This window comes from Pinus tabuliformis, chromosome 3_2 (genome assembly GCF_031772625.1).
Source record: "Pinus tabuliformis cultivar Carrire ecotype Pingquan chromosome 3_2, CPIR1, whole genome shotgun sequence".
Taxonomy (NCBI): Eukaryota; Viridiplantae; Streptophyta; class Pinopsida; order Pinales; family Pinaceae; genus Pinus; species Pinus tabuliformis.
The window spans coordinates 846684245-846702424 of record NC_142302.1 but is presented as its reverse complement, the minus strand read 5'-3'; the positions used below and the strand labels follow the sequence as shown (position 1 = coordinate 846702424).

At 35.9% G+C, this 18180-nt stretch overlaps 1 protein-coding gene across 3 annotated transcripts in view; it reads left to right on the top strand.

The window, feature by feature from the left end:
• The window catches only part of ABCB26 (transporter associated with antigen processing protein 1), a 490423-nt gene extending 475005 nt beyond the window's left edge, over window positions 1-15418 (top strand). For 2 of the 3 annotated variants that reach the window (XR_016257177.1, XM_089417098.1), the window contains one exon: window positions 14757-15418. Coding sequence is in view for 1 of the 3 variants with exons in the window: in XM_089417098.1 (XP_089273224.1) it covers window positions 14757-14837 (81 nt within the window). In the remaining 2 variants the exon portion in view is untranslated. The remainder of the gene's footprint in view (window positions 1-14756) is intronic. The other variant, XR_016257178.1, reaches the window with a different exon arrangement.
• Window positions 15419-18180: the final 2762 nt, after the last annotated feature.

Genomic DNA, 18180 nt, shown 5'->3' with positions numbered 1-18180 from the left:
GAACAAGGGGCAGCTTCAAGCACCAAGAAAGGACATGTAGAAATTGAGATATTACTTTTTGAATGTTTGTGTGGGTGAATCTGTCTACAAGTCCATGTTGGCCTTAGTAAAAGTGACCCTTCTTGAAGGGTTAGACGTCATGCTAAGAAAAAGTATAAATAGGAGTGAGGAGAGACCTCATTCCTCACATCCTAAGAGCACAGCATCATAAGAGATACCTTTGAAGTGGTCATAGGTCAAAAGAAGCCCTAGCGAAGTGGAGGAGCATAAGATGACGTCTTCTTGTGACTGTTTTGAGGGTCGAGTCTGAAGGAAAGAAGGTCGAGGGTCAGGAAGGGAAATGTGCACAGTTTGGTGTATGTTTTGGTGGATACTCTCTCAAAACAAGTCTGCATGGTTCTATGATATTGCAACTCTGTTTTAGGAAGGTCGCAGGGCTAAAAGAGGGCTACTAACAGGGGCCGAGTTAGGCTAAAGAACAATGCAAGAGCAGGGGTCTTCTAGGAGTGGAAGATGTTGAAAATTAATGTTCTATGCTGAAACAATTACTTAAAATGAAACTTCTTCCAGTTGCAATATCAGTTAAGCAATTGTAGATAGAACATACACCATATATACCATATGCAAAATAGAAGACAACCAAGAACTCGTTGAGACACAGAGAATTTAGGTTCATTGACTAGGGCAAAATCCACAAGGGAAAAACCCAACCAAATTCTTATTCTATTAGAAATCAATTGTTCAGCAGGGAAACAGTACAATGAGAGATCAAGACTCAAGAGAATGAAGAAATTCACCCAAATTTGAACTAGTTGTGGCAAGAAGATCTCTGATAGCAACAATTGATGCAAACACTGAATCACTTTGGCTCCCCACTTTCTTCTCTTACTCTCCAAGTCTCTCTTTTTCTCTCTCAATCCTTCTCTAGTATCTCCAACTCTCTTTTTTACAAGTTTGAATTCTCCTTTCACAATGCACAAGTGAGAGTGAAGATATGAGGCACATATATATAGGAGCAAGGAGTTTGAGTCATAAAGGAGGAGTAGCTTGCATGCCTTGAGGGAGAGTAACATATGCCAATTTAGGGAGAGAGGTACTAATGCCTTGTAACTCATGCCATAAAGAAAGAGAGGGGTACGAATATCTTGTAACTCATGCCATAAAGAGAGGAGTATGCATGCCTTGTAACTCATTCCATAAAGAGAGAGGTACGCATGCTTTGAAGGAGAGAGTGTATCATATGCATTGAAGAGTGCATAAGAGGAATATTTTATGACGAGTCTTTAATGTAAGAGTGTAAGAGGAGTGCAACAAATCCATTAATAGAGAGTAACGAATCATTGAGTGAGAGAGAGAGGTACGAGTGCCATCAAGAGAGAGAGGTGCAAAGTGGCATGATTGAGTGCCAAGTAGGAAAGATGACATGTGTTTCTATTTTGATAATAATATTATAGTAACATAAAGATAATAATAATAATATTGATGATTATGTAAAAATTGAACCATTAAGAATGATTAAGGATAAGTTTAGTGATTTTCCATCATCTATACTTGATTACCAATTGAAGCAAGGTGATTTACAATTTTTGGAAAGGCATGCTTGAAATGATAGACTTGAATTTCTATTTTTAGAAAGTCACTCTAGAATAGTTAGAAATGAGATTTTATTCGAGAAAATTAATCCCTTAGCTATGAATTTTCAATAGAAGAGCGAAGATTTCTGAGCAACATAGGCCGAGATGTGTGGGTTGTAGCAGCGGCTACAGGCAACCCTAACCAGGTTAGAAGTTGCTAGCCAAATACATACACAAGTCCAGTGATTTTGGGACAGATGTTCATTCTCAAGATATGGTAATTTCCCTCCTTGTTTGATGTTGTTTGCTAGTGGATGGTAGTGCCTTGCTCCAAGCACCAAGTACAATCACTTGAGAAGGAATTTGAGGATTATTAGAAGGGCAAAAGAAGGGATGCTCAGGATTGATCTTTGAAGGACAAACGGAGGTCAAGGGAGCAGTTTGACTAGCCCAAGTTTATTGTTGAAGAAGGATTTTTGATAATGATAGGTGGCAGCCCTCCATGCCCCAGGTTTGTCTTCATTAGGTAGCATGGGAAGGAAATAGAGGGAAGAAGTCCTTGAGAGTTGTGTTGTTGAAGGACTATGAAGCAACGAGTGGGCAAGAAGTCTCAAAGGAGTTAAGGAGCAACAGTGGGCAGTCTAGTGTTGTTCACAAACAAAGTTGTGAACAACTCGCAAGAAGACCCTATGTGTTGGTTGTTGATGGACTAATGATCAGCTAGAGGGAAAATTGGAGCCGTGTTCAGTGACCTAAAGGATTAGGATTATTGATAAAGGCAGAGTGGTGTTGCTGCAGATCGGGAGCCAAAGGATTGAGCAGATGTGTTCAAGGTATGACCAGTGGAGTTCTGAAGTGCACTAGATTAGCTAGTAGGTCAGATTGTATATTGATCAGAGTAGATTGGTTTTCAAAGGACTGACACCAAACCCTAGTTGTATTCCTTGTATCAGTGATTGTATGAGGGCCATGATCCCTGGTATGGGAGCCCTAGACAGTTGTATTACAGTTTGTTAATATAATGAAGTTGGGTTATTGAAAAATTGTAAAAAGTTGTATATTTGTGCACGTATTGATTTACCATTGTTTATATTTTGCTATGTAAAGAAGTTTGTTGTGGCATTTGGATTGTAGTGTCAAAGATTTTAAGACCCTAACCTAGATTCTACAGTGTTGTGGAAAAAACAATACAATCATGTCTCGAATGTCTACAAGCTCATCTCTAATTTGTGAGATATTCATAAGATACGACACAACAAAATCTGATTTAGTCATTGTGATATTATGGAGACAATTTTTCAAGGCTAACTTCTTGTTGGTATTGTTGCTTGCATACAATTTCACCAAAGCATCATATATTGCCTTGGCAGTCTTTAATCCAACTACATGAGGAATCAAGTGATCTTTTATGGAATCTACCAAAATTCTCTTGGCCTTAGCTTCATTCTTCTTATATTTGGCTTTGTCTTCAACTCCCTTGGCTTTGGAATGACTTTCTCCACATGATCCTAAAGTTCATTCTCTTCCAAAATAAGTAGTATTCTAGTATTCGAAGATCCAAAATTAATGGCACCATCCAACTTGTCTTCAACTCTCAGATTTGGTGTCATTTTAGGCAAGAAACCCAAAAAAACAATTAAGTTGCTTGAACTCTTGTCTCTAAGGTTGACTTCAATGGTTGCTCAAAGCTCTTATATTATGTTGAATTTTCTTCAATAATGCACTGTAGAAACTAATCTTCTGATCAGATAATTACTTGCAAAGATTTCCAATCAAATTAGCTTTATCTCACATATATCATTAAGCAATTTCACACAAAAAATATCAACAGTAATGCAATGAAAACAATAGGATCATAAAGAAACAGCCAAGCACAATCAAGGCAACAAATTTACGTTGGGAAAACCCAACAACTTTTCTTCTAAGAAGAAATTGTTCTTCAGCAATATTTACAATTTCGAGAGAATTCTAGAAATCTATGCCACAAATCCAAGTTACCAGTCAAACCTGGTCAAATACTAGTTATTCAGTGTTGGTCAAACCTTCAAAAATAAAAGAAATTAGTGTTGATTAATTCTGGTCAACAATATAAAATTTTGGCCTGAGGTCAGCTCAGTCCTATGGTCAAAGGGTTTGCAGTCAATTGTGATTGACGACAGCCCAAATCTATGGGTCAAAGTCTTCTTCTATGGTCAAATTTGCCCCTTTCTCTGCGGTCAAATTCAGTCAAGCACAACAGATTCTCGATCAAACTGAGCAAGTCAAACTCAATCAAATGGTAGCTTCTTTATCTTGGTCAAACTTCAAATCTCCTCCTCTTGACTTCGCACGTGTGCATCAGAAAATAGAAGAATGTGTGTGATTCGATTTGGTCCAAATGAGAATGTCAACTTGTGTTTTTATATTTGTCAAATGGGTGACTTTTTGACCAAAAGTCACACCCATTCATGGTGGGGCCAACTTTACCATTTGGGGCCTACATGAAGCCCAAAAATACATAATTTTAGTTTTTCTTTTTATATTTTTCCTTTGCCTACTTGGGAGGCCTTTTGGCATGCAGGAATACCTCTCGTTGTTACACAAAAAAATCAACATAGAATTCGAGGTATAGTGCTACACGAATTTTCAAGCGAGTTGGGCATGATTTTCGACGCACTCTGAGTGTGATTTCCGATGGATTTGTGCACAAAATTCGAGGGATTGACAGAGAATTAATTGGCATGATTTTCTAAGCGTGGATAGCACAAAAACTGAGGCAATCAACCAGGGAATTCAAGGAGCATCTTAGCACATTCTCCAAGGAAATTCAATGCACGAATTTCAAGGGAGATAAATAGAAATTATTGTTGTTATTTAATGTTGTAAATTTCTCTGATAAGAAATAAAAATCTCTCTCACACTAGTTTTCCCTTCAGGGTTTTTCTAGGGTCATTTGACCAATAAATTCCTTGTGCCAAATTTGTGGGTTGCTTGTATTTTTCTCAGTGAAAAAGTAGAGTAGGCTCGTGTTTTTTGTTTGAAAAATATTCATGTTTATGGCTGCAGCATAAAGCATGTGGATTGGGCATTAAACTTGATGAGATTTCATAAAACTTGAAACCAAGTTGAGCTTACACCAAATTTTCTACACATTCTTGATGATGATGTCGTGCCCTAGGCTTGCGAGATCACCCATGCGAGCTCTAGGGTTATGATGTATGCCCTTGTGATGATGACATATTGGTTGAGGAGTTGTTGCTTGGAGATGCACCCTTTCACATTGATGAGAGATCTTGGAGTGAGGAGCACTCTTGGACCTTTTTTAGCACTTTGCTTGATGGAAATGCTCACTTTAGGAGGATGACATCATGTCGAAGAGCTAATTTTCCCACGTGTAAATAAAAGAGTCATTTATTATGTTTTAGCATTATGAAAAGCTATCTCTAGGTCGGTTTGTGACTTGTTAGCCTTATTGAACACTTGAAGTCATGTTTTAGGGATTTCACTTGTAAATCATTCCAAATTTGACTTGGTTACCTTCATATAAGTAGAGGGAAGTCAAATTAGAGGATTCATTGTTACACACACTCAATTCTTTCTCTTGCAAAGAGGGTGCATTAGTTCTCTCTCTTTCACTAGGACGCAATGGCAAAGTAGGGTAGCAAATTTTCTCGAGGAGGATATGTTTTGCGTGGAGAGATGGATACTTGATGACATATCCATGGAGAGATTAGGATACTCATGCAAAACATACCCTAATATGGAGAGATTAGGATTTATTTTGCATGAGTTCTTTAGATGGATATTTGATGACAAGTTTTGCATATTAAGAAACAAGAATGAATTCATAAATCATATTGCAATTTTTAATATGGCACAAGATCAACCCTAATTTCAACAATTTTGCATTAATTGTTGAAATTGTTGAAAAATATCTAACTAGGTTCGGTCTTCATAAATATGAAATGTACTTTTGATTCTTGTATATTGTAAAATGAAAGAAAAATTATTATTGTTATTTTTGGAGCATGGGTTTCATGCTCAAGGTCTTTTATTTTAGAGGTCAAGCACCCATTGAGTGCTTCTAGGGTTTGTCCTAGGTCAAGAAGTCAAAAGAGCCATTGTTATAAGTTGAAGACCCCTTGAGCACATTGTAACTTGTAAAAAAAATTATTTTTATAATTAAAAGTGTCAAAATACCCTTCAAGACCAAGTCCGCCTATTTTGAGGATCTTCGTCCACCTTGGAAGCTTATATATAGGAGGAAACTTGGCCTCCTAAAGACACAATTCATTCTCTCATCACGCAAGCAAAGGAGAAGAAGAAAGAGGCTAGTGAAGAATGACAAGGATCAAGTGTTTGGGCTATTTTCTCTCTCTCTCTTCACACGTATGAAGAAAGGAAGCTAGGGTTTATGTTGTTGGGCTAGGGTTTTGCTACTGCAAGATAGAGCCTGGAAAGAAAGTAGAAAGAAGGTCAAATTAGGTCATCCTCAATCCATAGAAGAAGGAAAAAGTCAAGCGAAGGTCTGAAGAAGCCTTGGAAGCCCTAAATAAGTTCACACATGTAGAAGTTGTTGCTGGAAGGGCCGAAAATTTCAGATCTGCAATAGAGGCCAAAATTTTGTTGTTGGGGTCGAAGTTGTGTTGTTGGAGAGAATTGACTAGGTTTGACTTGGAAAAAAGGAAGCACATCATCAAGGACGCTGGACTTGGTCTTGGGAGGGTATTGGTCTTGGTATAGAGGTCTTGGAATTCGTCAATTGGAGAATCTATAAGAAAAGAGATTTCTGGGTTTTCCTCTCAGGTGGAGAAGTTTTGGCTTTGGCTTGTAGCCTATATCCTATGTTCTTGTGTACTATTGTTCTTCTTGTTTTGGTAGCTGTTTGATGATAAGAACAAACATAATAATAAAAGAAGATGTTAACAAGTAAGAAAAGGTAAAAAGATATCACAAGCAGTTATCAAGTAAAGAGAAATTTTCCTAACTATTGCCCTATAGATTTCTCAACATGGTATCATAGCTAAGGTTGGCTAAGGGCATAATGAAGATCTCTACCACACTAAAGAAGTTCCTAAAGAAGTGTACAAAGGTGGCAAGTCAACTCAAGAAGGGCATCAAAGAAGTAGGGATCTCCTATTTTCTTCTAAGGAAGTGACCAAGACATCTACAAAGAATGAAGGACTATTCTCAGCAGTCACTGGCACATTTCAAGATGAGAATATTTGGGTGATCAATAGTGGAGCATCAAGACATATGACTGGTGAACACAAGCAATTAAAGACATTATCAAAAGGAAAGTCCTCTTACTTCGTAGAGCTTGGTGACAATAAAAGCTAACCTGTGAAAGGAATTGGATCAACTTCACTTGAGCTGGAGAATGGAGGAAACATTCATCTCAACAATATCTTATTTGTTCCAGGCTGGCATAAGAATTTACTTTCCATTTCATGTCTAGAAGACAAAGGTGATAGAGTTGCTTTCATTCATGGAAAGGTTGTAGTATGGGGCAAAAACTCAAGCATAGAAGATGCAAGAATGAGTGGGATCCGTGAAGGAAGACTTTACAAATTGATAACTCCCCTCACTCAATCTTTGGTTCACATTGAAGTTAGCCCATGTGAACTTTGGCATAAAAGATTTGGTCATCTTCACTACAAAACCTTACCGACCCTAAATTCAATAGTGAATGGCATCCCTAAACTAAAAGAAGATCATGAAGGAGTATGCAAGGGATATGCATTGGCTAAGAACACCAAGGGACCATTTGGAAGGAGTGCTTCAAGGTCAAAAGAAATATTGGATCTTATTCATTCTGATGTTTGTGGTCTTATGACCCCAACGTCACTTGGAGGTCATCTATATTATGTCACATTCATAGATGACCATTCAAGGGAAACTTGGGTTTACTTAACGGGCTCCAAGGATGAAGTATTTATCAAATTTCAAGAATCAAAAGTTGAAGTAGAGAACCTTATAGAAAGGAGAATCAAGATATTAAGGTCTGATAATGGAGGAGAATACACATCAAAATAAATTATAGCCTTCTGTAAGGAGTCTAGGATTAAGAGGGAGTTGATATTCCCATATAATCCCGACCAAAATGGAGTTGTAGAACAAAAGAATCGGTCCATTGAAGAAAGTGTAAAAGTGATGCTACATGATCAAGATTTGTCGAAATTTCTATGGGGTGAAGCAACGAAGACAGTTGTATACATACAAAATCAAAGTCCCCACAGGTCACTGGATAACATGATTCTTGAAGACGCATTCACTGGGAAGAAACCAAGCATGGATCATCTCCGAATTTTTTATTGTCCTATCTATATTCATATACCAAAGGACAAGAGAAAGAAGTTGGATCCATCGGGCATGAATGGAACATTTGTTGCCTATAATAATTCTTCTAAGGCCTATAGGATCTACATAAAAGAAGGACACCGAATAGAAGTCAGTCGAGATGTGATATTTGATGAAAGTATTGCATTCAAGAAATCAAAGGATCTCCCTATGGACTTTGATGATGAAGAACTTCCGGTATTTGAAGAGGAAGTTACTAGGGAGGAAGAAGAATCAAATCATGAAGATGAAGGTCCCAGTGAACCTATACAACCTGTGGTAATCCCTAAGACTAGAAAGAGACCTAACTAGTTGAAATCTACTCTATTAGATGCAGAGGGTCATGGAGCAGCTAAAGGCACATTTAGAGAAAGCAAGAAGCCCAAAAGATATTCAGGGTATGCAGCATATATGACAAAGTTAATAGAAGCAGAGCCATCCACCTTTGAAGAAGTTTTCAATCATTAAGAATGGAAAGATGCCATGAATGAAGAATATTAATCGATAATGAAGAATGGGGTATGGGAGATCGTACCTAGGCCTGAAGACAAGTCTGTGGTAACTTCCAAGTGGCTTTACAAGATAAAACATGCAGCAGATGGAAGTATTGACAAGTATAAGGCAAGATTTGTGGCTAGGGGCTTCTCTCAACAAGAAGGCATCAATTATGAAGAGACATTTGCTCCAACAGCAAGGTATACAACTATACGCTCACTGGTCTCTTTGGCAGCATCGATGGGATGGAATATACATCAAATGGATGTCAAGATTGCATTCCTGAATGGCACAATTGATGAAGAAGTCTATATAGAGCAACCCTTGGGATTTGAAGTCAAAGATAGAGAGGCATATGTTTGCAGGTTGAAGAAGGCATTATATGGTCTTAAGCAAGCACCAAGGGCATGGTATGCTAGGATGGATGCATACCTACAAAGATTGGGCTTCACAAAGTTTTTTGTTGATCTGAATCTCTACATCAAGGTTGTGAAAGATGAGCCTGTGATTATTCTTTTGTATGTGGATGATCTTCTCTTGACAGGTGTAGAAGGTTGAATCCAAGAATGCAAGAAGCAGCTAGCAACAGAATTCGATATGAAGGATCTTGGGCTGATGCACTACTATTTGGGACTAGAAGTCTGGCAGGGACATGATGAGATCTATCTAGGTCAAGGGAAGTATGTGATCGAGATGTTGAAGAGGTTTGACATGATGGATTGCAAACCAATGACAACCCTGATGATCACAAACTTGAAAAGACTAAGGAGTTCTGAATCAAGCCCAGTGGATCCGACCAGGTATAGACAATTGATTGGCTCACTAATGTACTTGGTGAATACTTGACCAAACATATGTTTTGCGGTAAATGTTCTTAGACAGTTCCAAGTTGAGCCAAAGCATGATCATTGGATAGCATCAAAGCACATTTTGATATTCTTGCAAGGTACAATCCACTACTGCCTTAAATATGAAAGGAGGAATGATGTCCACTTGATTGAATATACAGATTTTGACTGGGGAGAAAATGAACAGGATGGAAGAAGCACTACAAGAGGATGTTTTAGTTTGGGATCCTCCATGGTCTCATAGATGATCAGGAAGCAAGAATCGGTTGCTTTGAGTAGTGCTAAGGATGAATATATTGCAGCCTTTGAAGTAAGTAGAGAAGTTGCCTGGTTGAGGAAGTTGCTATCCGACTTATTTGAAGGACCAATGGACAATACAGTGATACATTGTGACAACACCAGTTGTATAAGGTTGTGTGAAGACCCAGTGTTTCATGGAAAGACGAATCATATAAACAACAAGTATCACTACATTTGAAAGCCAGTACAAGATGGTGTGTTGCAGCTATAGTATATCTCCACTAATGAGCAGGTAGCTGACATATTGACAAAATCTCTTCATAATAAAGTGCTTGTATATTTGAGAGACAAGCTTGGTCTGGTTGATATATCCTCCCTAGTTGAGAGGGAGAGATAGACACATCATTCTTGTCTTCACTTGGGAAGGAAAAATGGAGGATTGGGTAAACATCTGGCATCTGATACTCTTTGAGGATGAGGTAGGGCATCCAAGATAAGAGTAGTCGAGGACCGATATTCTTTGAGGACTAGTTATCTAAATAAAGAATAGTCCAAGAAGGGCATACTCTATGAACACCTGGGTGGGGTATGTGCCTTGAAAGACAATGATGATGGTGTCTATAAATCATTGGTCTCGCTAACATTGTGCTCTGATCTTGTGGCGAGATAGAGTTGTTATTCAAGGCCTTGCTATGTGACAATGTTGGTTGTTATGATTCTAAACAGATTGGTTACCAATCTAACTCTTCTTATGAGATCTCTTCAAATTGAGAATGGCCATGTACCATTTATGAATACCTCACTAGTCAAGAGGGAGTGTTGAAAAATGTGTAACTAGGTTCAATCTTCATAAATATGAAATGTACTTTTGATTCATGTATTTTGTAAAATGAAAGAAAAATTATTATTGTTATTTTTGGAGCATGGGTTTCATGCTCAAGGTCTTTTATTTTAGAGGTCAAGCACCCATTGAGTGCTTCTAGGGTTTTTCCTAGGTCAAGAAGTCAAAAGAGTCATTATCATAAGTTGAAGACCCCATTGGGCACATTGTAACTTGTAAAGAAAATTATTTTTGTAATTAAAAGTGTCAAAATACCCTTTAAGGCCAAGTCAGCCTGCCAGCTAAGAAGTCGGCTTATTTTGAGGATCTTCGTCCACCTTGAAAGCCTATATATAGGAGGAAACTCAACCTCCTAAAGACACAATTCATTCTCTCATCAAGCAAGCAAAGGAGAAGAAGAAAGAGGCTAATGAAGAAGGAGAAAGACAAGTATCAAGTGTTTGGGCTATTTTCTCTCTCTCTCTCTCTTCACACGTGCGAAGAAAGGAAGCTAGGGTTTATGTTGTTGGGTTAGGGTTTTTCTACTGGAGGGTCGATCTTGGAAAGGAAGCAGAAAGAAGGTCGAATTAGGTCATCCTCAAGCCCTAGAAGAAGGAAAAAGCCAAGTGAAGGTCTGAAGAAGCCTTGGAAGCCCTAAATAAGCTCACGTGTGGAAGTTGTCGCTACTGGAAGGGCCGAAAATTTCAGATCTGCAGTAGAGGCCGAAATTCTGTTGCTGGGGTCAAAGTTGCACTGTTGGAAGAGAGTTGACTGGGTTTGACTTGGACAAAATGAAGCACATCATCAAGGAGGTTGGACTTGGTCTTGGAAGGGTATTAGTCTTGGCCTAGAGGTATTGAAATTCGTCAATTGAAGAATCTGTAAGAAGAGAATATATTTACGGTTTTCCTCTCAGGTGGAGAGGTTTCGGCCCTGGCTTGCAGCCTATATCTTATGTTCTTGTGTACTATTGTTCTTCTTGTTTTGGTAGCTATTTGATGATAAGAACAAACATAATAATAAGAGAAGAAGCTAACAAGTATGAAAAGGTAAAAAGATATCACAAGCAGTTATCAAGTAAAGAAAAATTATCCTAACTATTGCCCTATAGATTTCTCAATGGAAATTAGGGTTTATCTTGTGCCATATTAAAAATTGCAATATTATTTATGAATTCTTGTTTCTTATTATGCAAAACTTGTCATCAAGTACCCATCAAAAGAACTAGATTGCATCATTTGATCTTAAATCTCTTAAAATAGAAAATCGCAAGGGTTTGGAGATGAAGCGAACTCTCTCTCCTCCCTCTCTACGCAGAGTCCTTAGTCTTTTGATCTTCATCCTATTAACCCCATTGACCAATTGATTGAAGGCATTAATCATTGTGTGTCTATCAACTCAATTTTCCATTTTTCTCTATTTTATGGTAAATTAGTGTTGAGGTTTGGTTAAATCTGCATTTTATAGCTAAATTGTACTTGTTATTGTCCTAAAGTTTGGTATTGCATTCATTACTTATAAAAAAGCAAAAGCTATCATTTCATGCATTTCTCACCCCCAATTTTAGGGCTGATGTCTAAGTCTTATTTGTTGTTTTGTGCATTTTCAGCCATCAAAAACATAGTGTTGACCTATCCCTTATTTACCCTATTTCAATAGCCTTGATCCTTTGTTGATAATATCCTACATAGACTATTTCCATTGTTGTTGTAAAGTTTTGCATGTTGTGAATCTTCAGTCTTTTGAAATCCTATCTTATAACAATAATCCATATATTGATGGTGGTGGTTGGGAAAACTGACTTGAATATCTATAGACCTCTTGACCTCTCAAGTCTTTGCAGTAGTCTCCCCCAATTCATCGTCTCTTTCTCACCCCTTCTTAATTGAAAACCATTCTAGGGTGTATAGTTTGCAAGCTCATTGGAGAGTTATTTGGCTTAAGATCCCTAGTCATCTAACCTCTAAGTCTTGTTGGGGCAGCCTTTCTTGTGGGGATAGTATTTAACTACGAAACAATAGGATAAAGGCCACTGAGGTGACAATGTTTGCTGAACTCATTGTTTCCCTAGACCTAGAGTACTTAGTGAGGCTTTGCACTACGCTGCTAAATTTTGTGGTAACAATTCCTTGGGCATAAAGCTTCTTCATCTTCTTCTAATAATTTATTTTTAATATCTTGATTCTCTTGTTCTAATTTATAATCTTACTTCTTTGTATCTTTTAACTTCTTGATTTGTGCAAGTATTTGTTTCCAAATCTTTTAGGTGAGAGTTTTTAAGTCTTTTTTCTTTTCTTTTTTGAGATTTTGAACTTATCGTTGAATGCATTGTTTCTCATATTTTAATACCTTGATTTGTGCAAAGAACTCCTAAGTACAATTTTTTAGCTAAGAATTATCTTTTTTAGCTATAAACATTTCTCATTGTCATTTGCAAGTTGTTTTTATTGATTTCTTTAGCCCTCCACTAATTTTTTAATTTGTGACACAAATTCATTCATTTGTCTCAGTTGAGTTTATCTTGGATGGTTGGGAGGAATGATTGTTATTCTCCCCACCCAATTTCAATTCCTGCTAGTAACATGTCTAGCTCATATACAATATACTATTGTAATGGCTTCAAGCCTTGTTGTATGGCCTTGAGCTTTGAACAATTTCTTACTCTTACCTACAAGTTGGAGTGTGGAGTGTGGGATGCTTTGTTTCTTTGGAATAAAAAAAATCATACATTTTTGTAGCACTTCGAAATGATTAAAATGCTCTGATTTCTTATTATAAATTATTAAATTCTCTTAATTATTTTGTAAATTGTTTTTTTTAAATATATACTTGATATCTTCATAATAAATGGGTATACAATATACTATGTTACATAGGAACCGCTCCCTAGAGGTGGGAAACCCGTTTCAGTGGTTCCCGCACTCTCGAAAGCTTTGGAACTGTATGGGAACATTCCATTTTCTGTGGGAGCTGCAATGGGAGCTTGGGAAAGTTTCAGGAGCTTTGAACACTGTTTTTTTTGGAGTTCCCGCGTTCCTTGGGGTTGGGGAATACAAAGCATGTAGACAAATATGTTGAACTGCCCACAAAACATGAGGCTTTGTTGAAACCTTCGCAGGAAGAAAGGCCAAAGACATCCTTAACACCAATATCCTTAATTGAGAAACTGGAGCAATCCCCTGATGGGTTAAGGAAGCGTGTGATACCTCAATGTAAGGGCGATATCTAGGAGGTCATGCTGATGAGTATTTATTTTTTGTTTAGGTATATGTATCGCAGAAGATTGTGTGCATATTGTATGTGTCAATCAATGCTTAACCATTAGAGTCGCTTTACTTTTTCTCATAAGAATAACTAGAGAAACATAGGTAAAATTGTTCCTTTGTATTTTTAAGGGAGATTGTTTCAAATATTGGTCATGTGTGAGAGAACTGATAATGAACTTGACATTTTAATATTTTATATATATAAAAGGGAGACTTAGGAAGAGAGACACCCAAGAATATATTTATATATAAGAGATATTATATATTTAAATTGATTTTAATATTTGAATATTTTGATTTAATATTAATTTTGATTATTATATATTTTTTATTTTTTTTATTATATAATATTACCGTTCCCGATTAGCTGTTTCCTATTAAATTTGGGGAAACCTCTAGCCGTCCCTGATTAGCCATTTCCTATAAAATTTGGGGAAACCTCTAGCCGTTCCCAACACCCTTACCCAAGTTCCCAACATTCCCACGTTCCAGAAACTCATGCAACATAGACAATATATCATTGTCCAGTGAATAATGTGCTTTCTTCATCTAAGCTGGGACTTCCCAATATCGAATTGTGTGTTTATTATACTTGTAATATGTGTACATCCAATGATCTTTATTAAAGCAATAATTGATGATCTTGGAATTTAATTTCTTTCTAAGTTAACTTTTATTCATGTATTGTCTGGGACTGATACGAGCATGGTCTAAAATACTCCTCAGGCCTCAAATCATTCTCATACGAAATATGCCTTGTCAATATGGAGTAAATAGTTATATAACTTGTGCAGTATCATATTAGAGTTTGTCAAATAGGAAGTGCGAATGCTTTTCTATATTTTTTGCAACCTCTGACAACGCATGTCCATGTTCTGGTATTGCTATAAGAATAATCCAAAATATTCCGTGCCTCAAAATCATTACCATTCGAAGTATGCCTTGTCAATATTGAGTAAAGATGCTTTGCTCAAGCTGATCCACACTGTATAGCTTAATATAATAAAACTGTTCGAAGTATGCCTTGTCAATATTGAGTAAAGATGCTTTGCTCACGCTGATCCACACTGTATAGCTTAATATAATAAAACTGTCTTTGTCTATCGTTTCAGTGGTATACATTTTTAAGTAAACTGACATGGACAATGGAAAAAGAGAGAGAACTGGTTCTAAAATGATGTTGTATCATGTACAGATGGGCAGCCATGATGAGCTTCTTCAAAAAGATGGGGAGTATGCAAAATTGACAAGAAGACAACTTAGCTCCACTGTGTAACTATCCCCAATAATATATTAGCAATTGCAATACAGGAGCCCAGTTGTAAGCAAATCCCTCCACACAGTTCCACTTGGGGACCTGAGGTTTGCCAACCTATGATTCCATACTGCAATTTGGCTAGTCTTGTAGATTGCTAGCACTGCATAGTTATACAGAATATGAAAATGCCTCAGTCCAGCTCAAGCACCTTACTGCTAGGTTGTTTTTGCCCGTGATCCCTTCCAGAAATGATTTATTAATTTATATTATATTTACCTTTGCGTATGCAAGTTGTTCTTTCGGCTTCAGCCCTTTCGATTAAATGTAATATTTGCTCAAGTATATGTAAAGTAATGTCACCAATGTAAAGCAGAGAAGAAGCTCTGGAAGATCTAAAGTGACTGTGTAAAGAAAACTGAACCAAATGTAAGGGGATGTGCTTTATGCATGCCCCCAAAGGTTCATAAATGTAACATTCATCATTATACGAGAATTTACAGCCATATGTTCTCATGGCCTCAACGAACTTTTTGTTGTACTTAAATATCTACATAAAACGAGTGTTTTTTAATTATGAAATGAAATGATATTTTAAGGTCCACGAGACTAAAAATAGTCTATGAGACCATTAGTTCCCTGTTTTTCGCTCTTTGCAATTCAGTCCTTTTCCTATTCAAATTGATGATAAGCTGACCCAACCTTCCAACAATCCCCTCGCTGAAAAGACAATGCCAAAAAACTGATGCTTACATGTTCTCATAACTTTCTCTGATGTCTTTGAATGCATCACATTGACATTTATATCTAAATCAGATACTGAATGAGAAGTGGGAAGGTTAAATTATGGCTTCATCTCTTCCCCCAAAGCGATTAAAACAATTGAAAATACAAATCATATAATTCAAGGATTTTGATGTGGGTGACTCCCCAAGGAAAAATAGTGGTGGGAGAAGCGTGGCTTGAAAAAGCACAAAAGAAACCAGCTTGCTAGGAAGATTGAGGATCAGAATGCATTGCTAATTTGCTAAATTTTGTTTAAGTAATTAAAACAAAAAATCAAATAAATGTTAGAAGGGTCACATTAAATGTTAGGTTAATATATGTTGAATTCAAAAATGTTCAAAAATTTTCTGGGGTTTGAGTTATGATGAGTCTATTTATTAATATAGGCATATAAATTAAATGGCCGGTAAATGTCAATAGGCATAATTCATAAATTCATAGTAGGTATTTATTTTATATTATTAGATTAAAAATAATAATAATGATTAATTATTATTACTATTATAAAAAGAAATAATATATATATATATATATATATGAAAAAAACCTCGTGAGAAGAAAAACATAATAAGAGTTCAATGTCATAAAAAAAAGTCTAATAGAAACTGAATTTGAGACCTATTGACATAGCATTTTTTTTAATTGAAAAGCAAAAAGGACATAACTGCTTTCGAGATACATCTTAATTCTCTCTTCCTAAATATTAAAAATATTCCATGGATAGTATGTGGAGGTTAAATTCCTTCCATGCACCTAATAATTATTGATAATTAAATTAATATTCTTGAAACCCTATTCCAAAACAGATAGTCAATCGACATAAACATCCTTCAAACAAGACTTATAAATTATTGTTTGATGTAATCCACATGCTACATTTTAACAAGGTTTTTTTATTACTTGCATATCTTTTTAGTGAGTGTGTGTTTTTATTTCTTTAGAAGTTGTGAGATACATGTAAGAAGCCTAGTAATATTAATATGGACAAACTCACTACAACTAGGCTTTGCCTAGGCTAGGGGTAACCCCAATTTTGGATGGAAAAATCATTTATATAACAATGGGATTTTACTATTAGAATGAGCAACAAAACTACATAATACTTGGCTCCCAAGGAAAGTTTAATAAGAGAACTAGTTAGATGAAAATTATAACTATGAACAATATATTGGATGAACACGAGGTATTTGGCCTATTCATAACAGTGAAAGCGTGCAATGTAAGAACAAAGTCAGCCACTAATTGACATGTAGAATTTTAAGATGGTTCAACATGTTAATTTTGAGAGTTGTTCCATATCAATTACTTTTAAATATTGGCAATATTGTATTTCCTCTAACTTGCAACAATCATGTATTGTAGCCAATTTGTAATTATGCATTCTTTTCAAATATAATGTCCACATTAAATAGTATGCATAATGATAAAGTAAATAATAATATACTATTATCTTCACATAATCAATATCGTCATTAATATTGTTGAATTGGGTATGTGGAAGGAAAAAAGAAAGTAACTATTTGATATGGTTGGATACTTGGAAGTTATTATTTGTGATGTTTGTTTAATAATCAATAACATCACTAATATTGCTGAATTGGGTATGTGGAAGGAAGGAAGTAACTGTTTGATATGGTTGGATACTTCAAAGCTATTCTTTGTGATGTTTGGTTGGAACGCTGAGCAATTTTGTACTCTATTCCGTTTCTTATTAACTTCATTGTTAATTTTTTGTATAAATAAAGTCCACCATTAATTATGAGTGAATGCAACAAGATACATGCATAGCCTCATACATTCATATAGCGCTGATATAAGATCTTAGAAAAGGTATATATAAATTCAAAAAATTTACACTTGGAATGTCACTCAACACATTAATAATTAGTGGAGTGAAATGAAGAGAAAATGACAAAATTCATCAATGCAATGAATGAGTATTACTCTAAATGTAGTTACTTTCATATTAGATAGTTGGCTATTACAATTAGCAATAAAGCTAAATCAAAACAAAATATGTAGGTCTATTTTTTTCACTAATTTTAGAAATTTGAAAAGGATTAAACTAGTTTTGATGTTGAAGAAAAAATATATTGCAAAAATGCCAATGCTTTAGAATTCATGTTGCAAAAATGTCAATGATTTAGTGTTCATGTTGCAAAAATGCCAATGCTCTAGTGTTTATGTAGTTGTTTTGGTGTTGGATCAAAAATGTGTTACAAAAATCTTGTTAGATATTATCTTCTTAGCAATTTTACATTTATATAGCAAAAAATGAGTGTAAAAATGTATTTAGCGAATTGCAAAGTTGAAATTGAAAAGATTTTGGGAGAGCAATGTTTCAAACATACATTTCCTTATTGAAGTTTTCTTCACAAAATATGGTAAGGAATTTCTCATTTTGTCTGGTTTCTTTCCACATGAAGAGGTTGGTTGCATTCTAAACCATTTTTAGGAAAAATGAAAAATAAAAATGTCATGGAATAGATTCCCCCATCTTGCGTCTAAACCATTGGACATAGAAAAATCCTTGAAGATTGCTAGTTCACAAATCCTAGGTTTTTAGACTGTAGTTAAC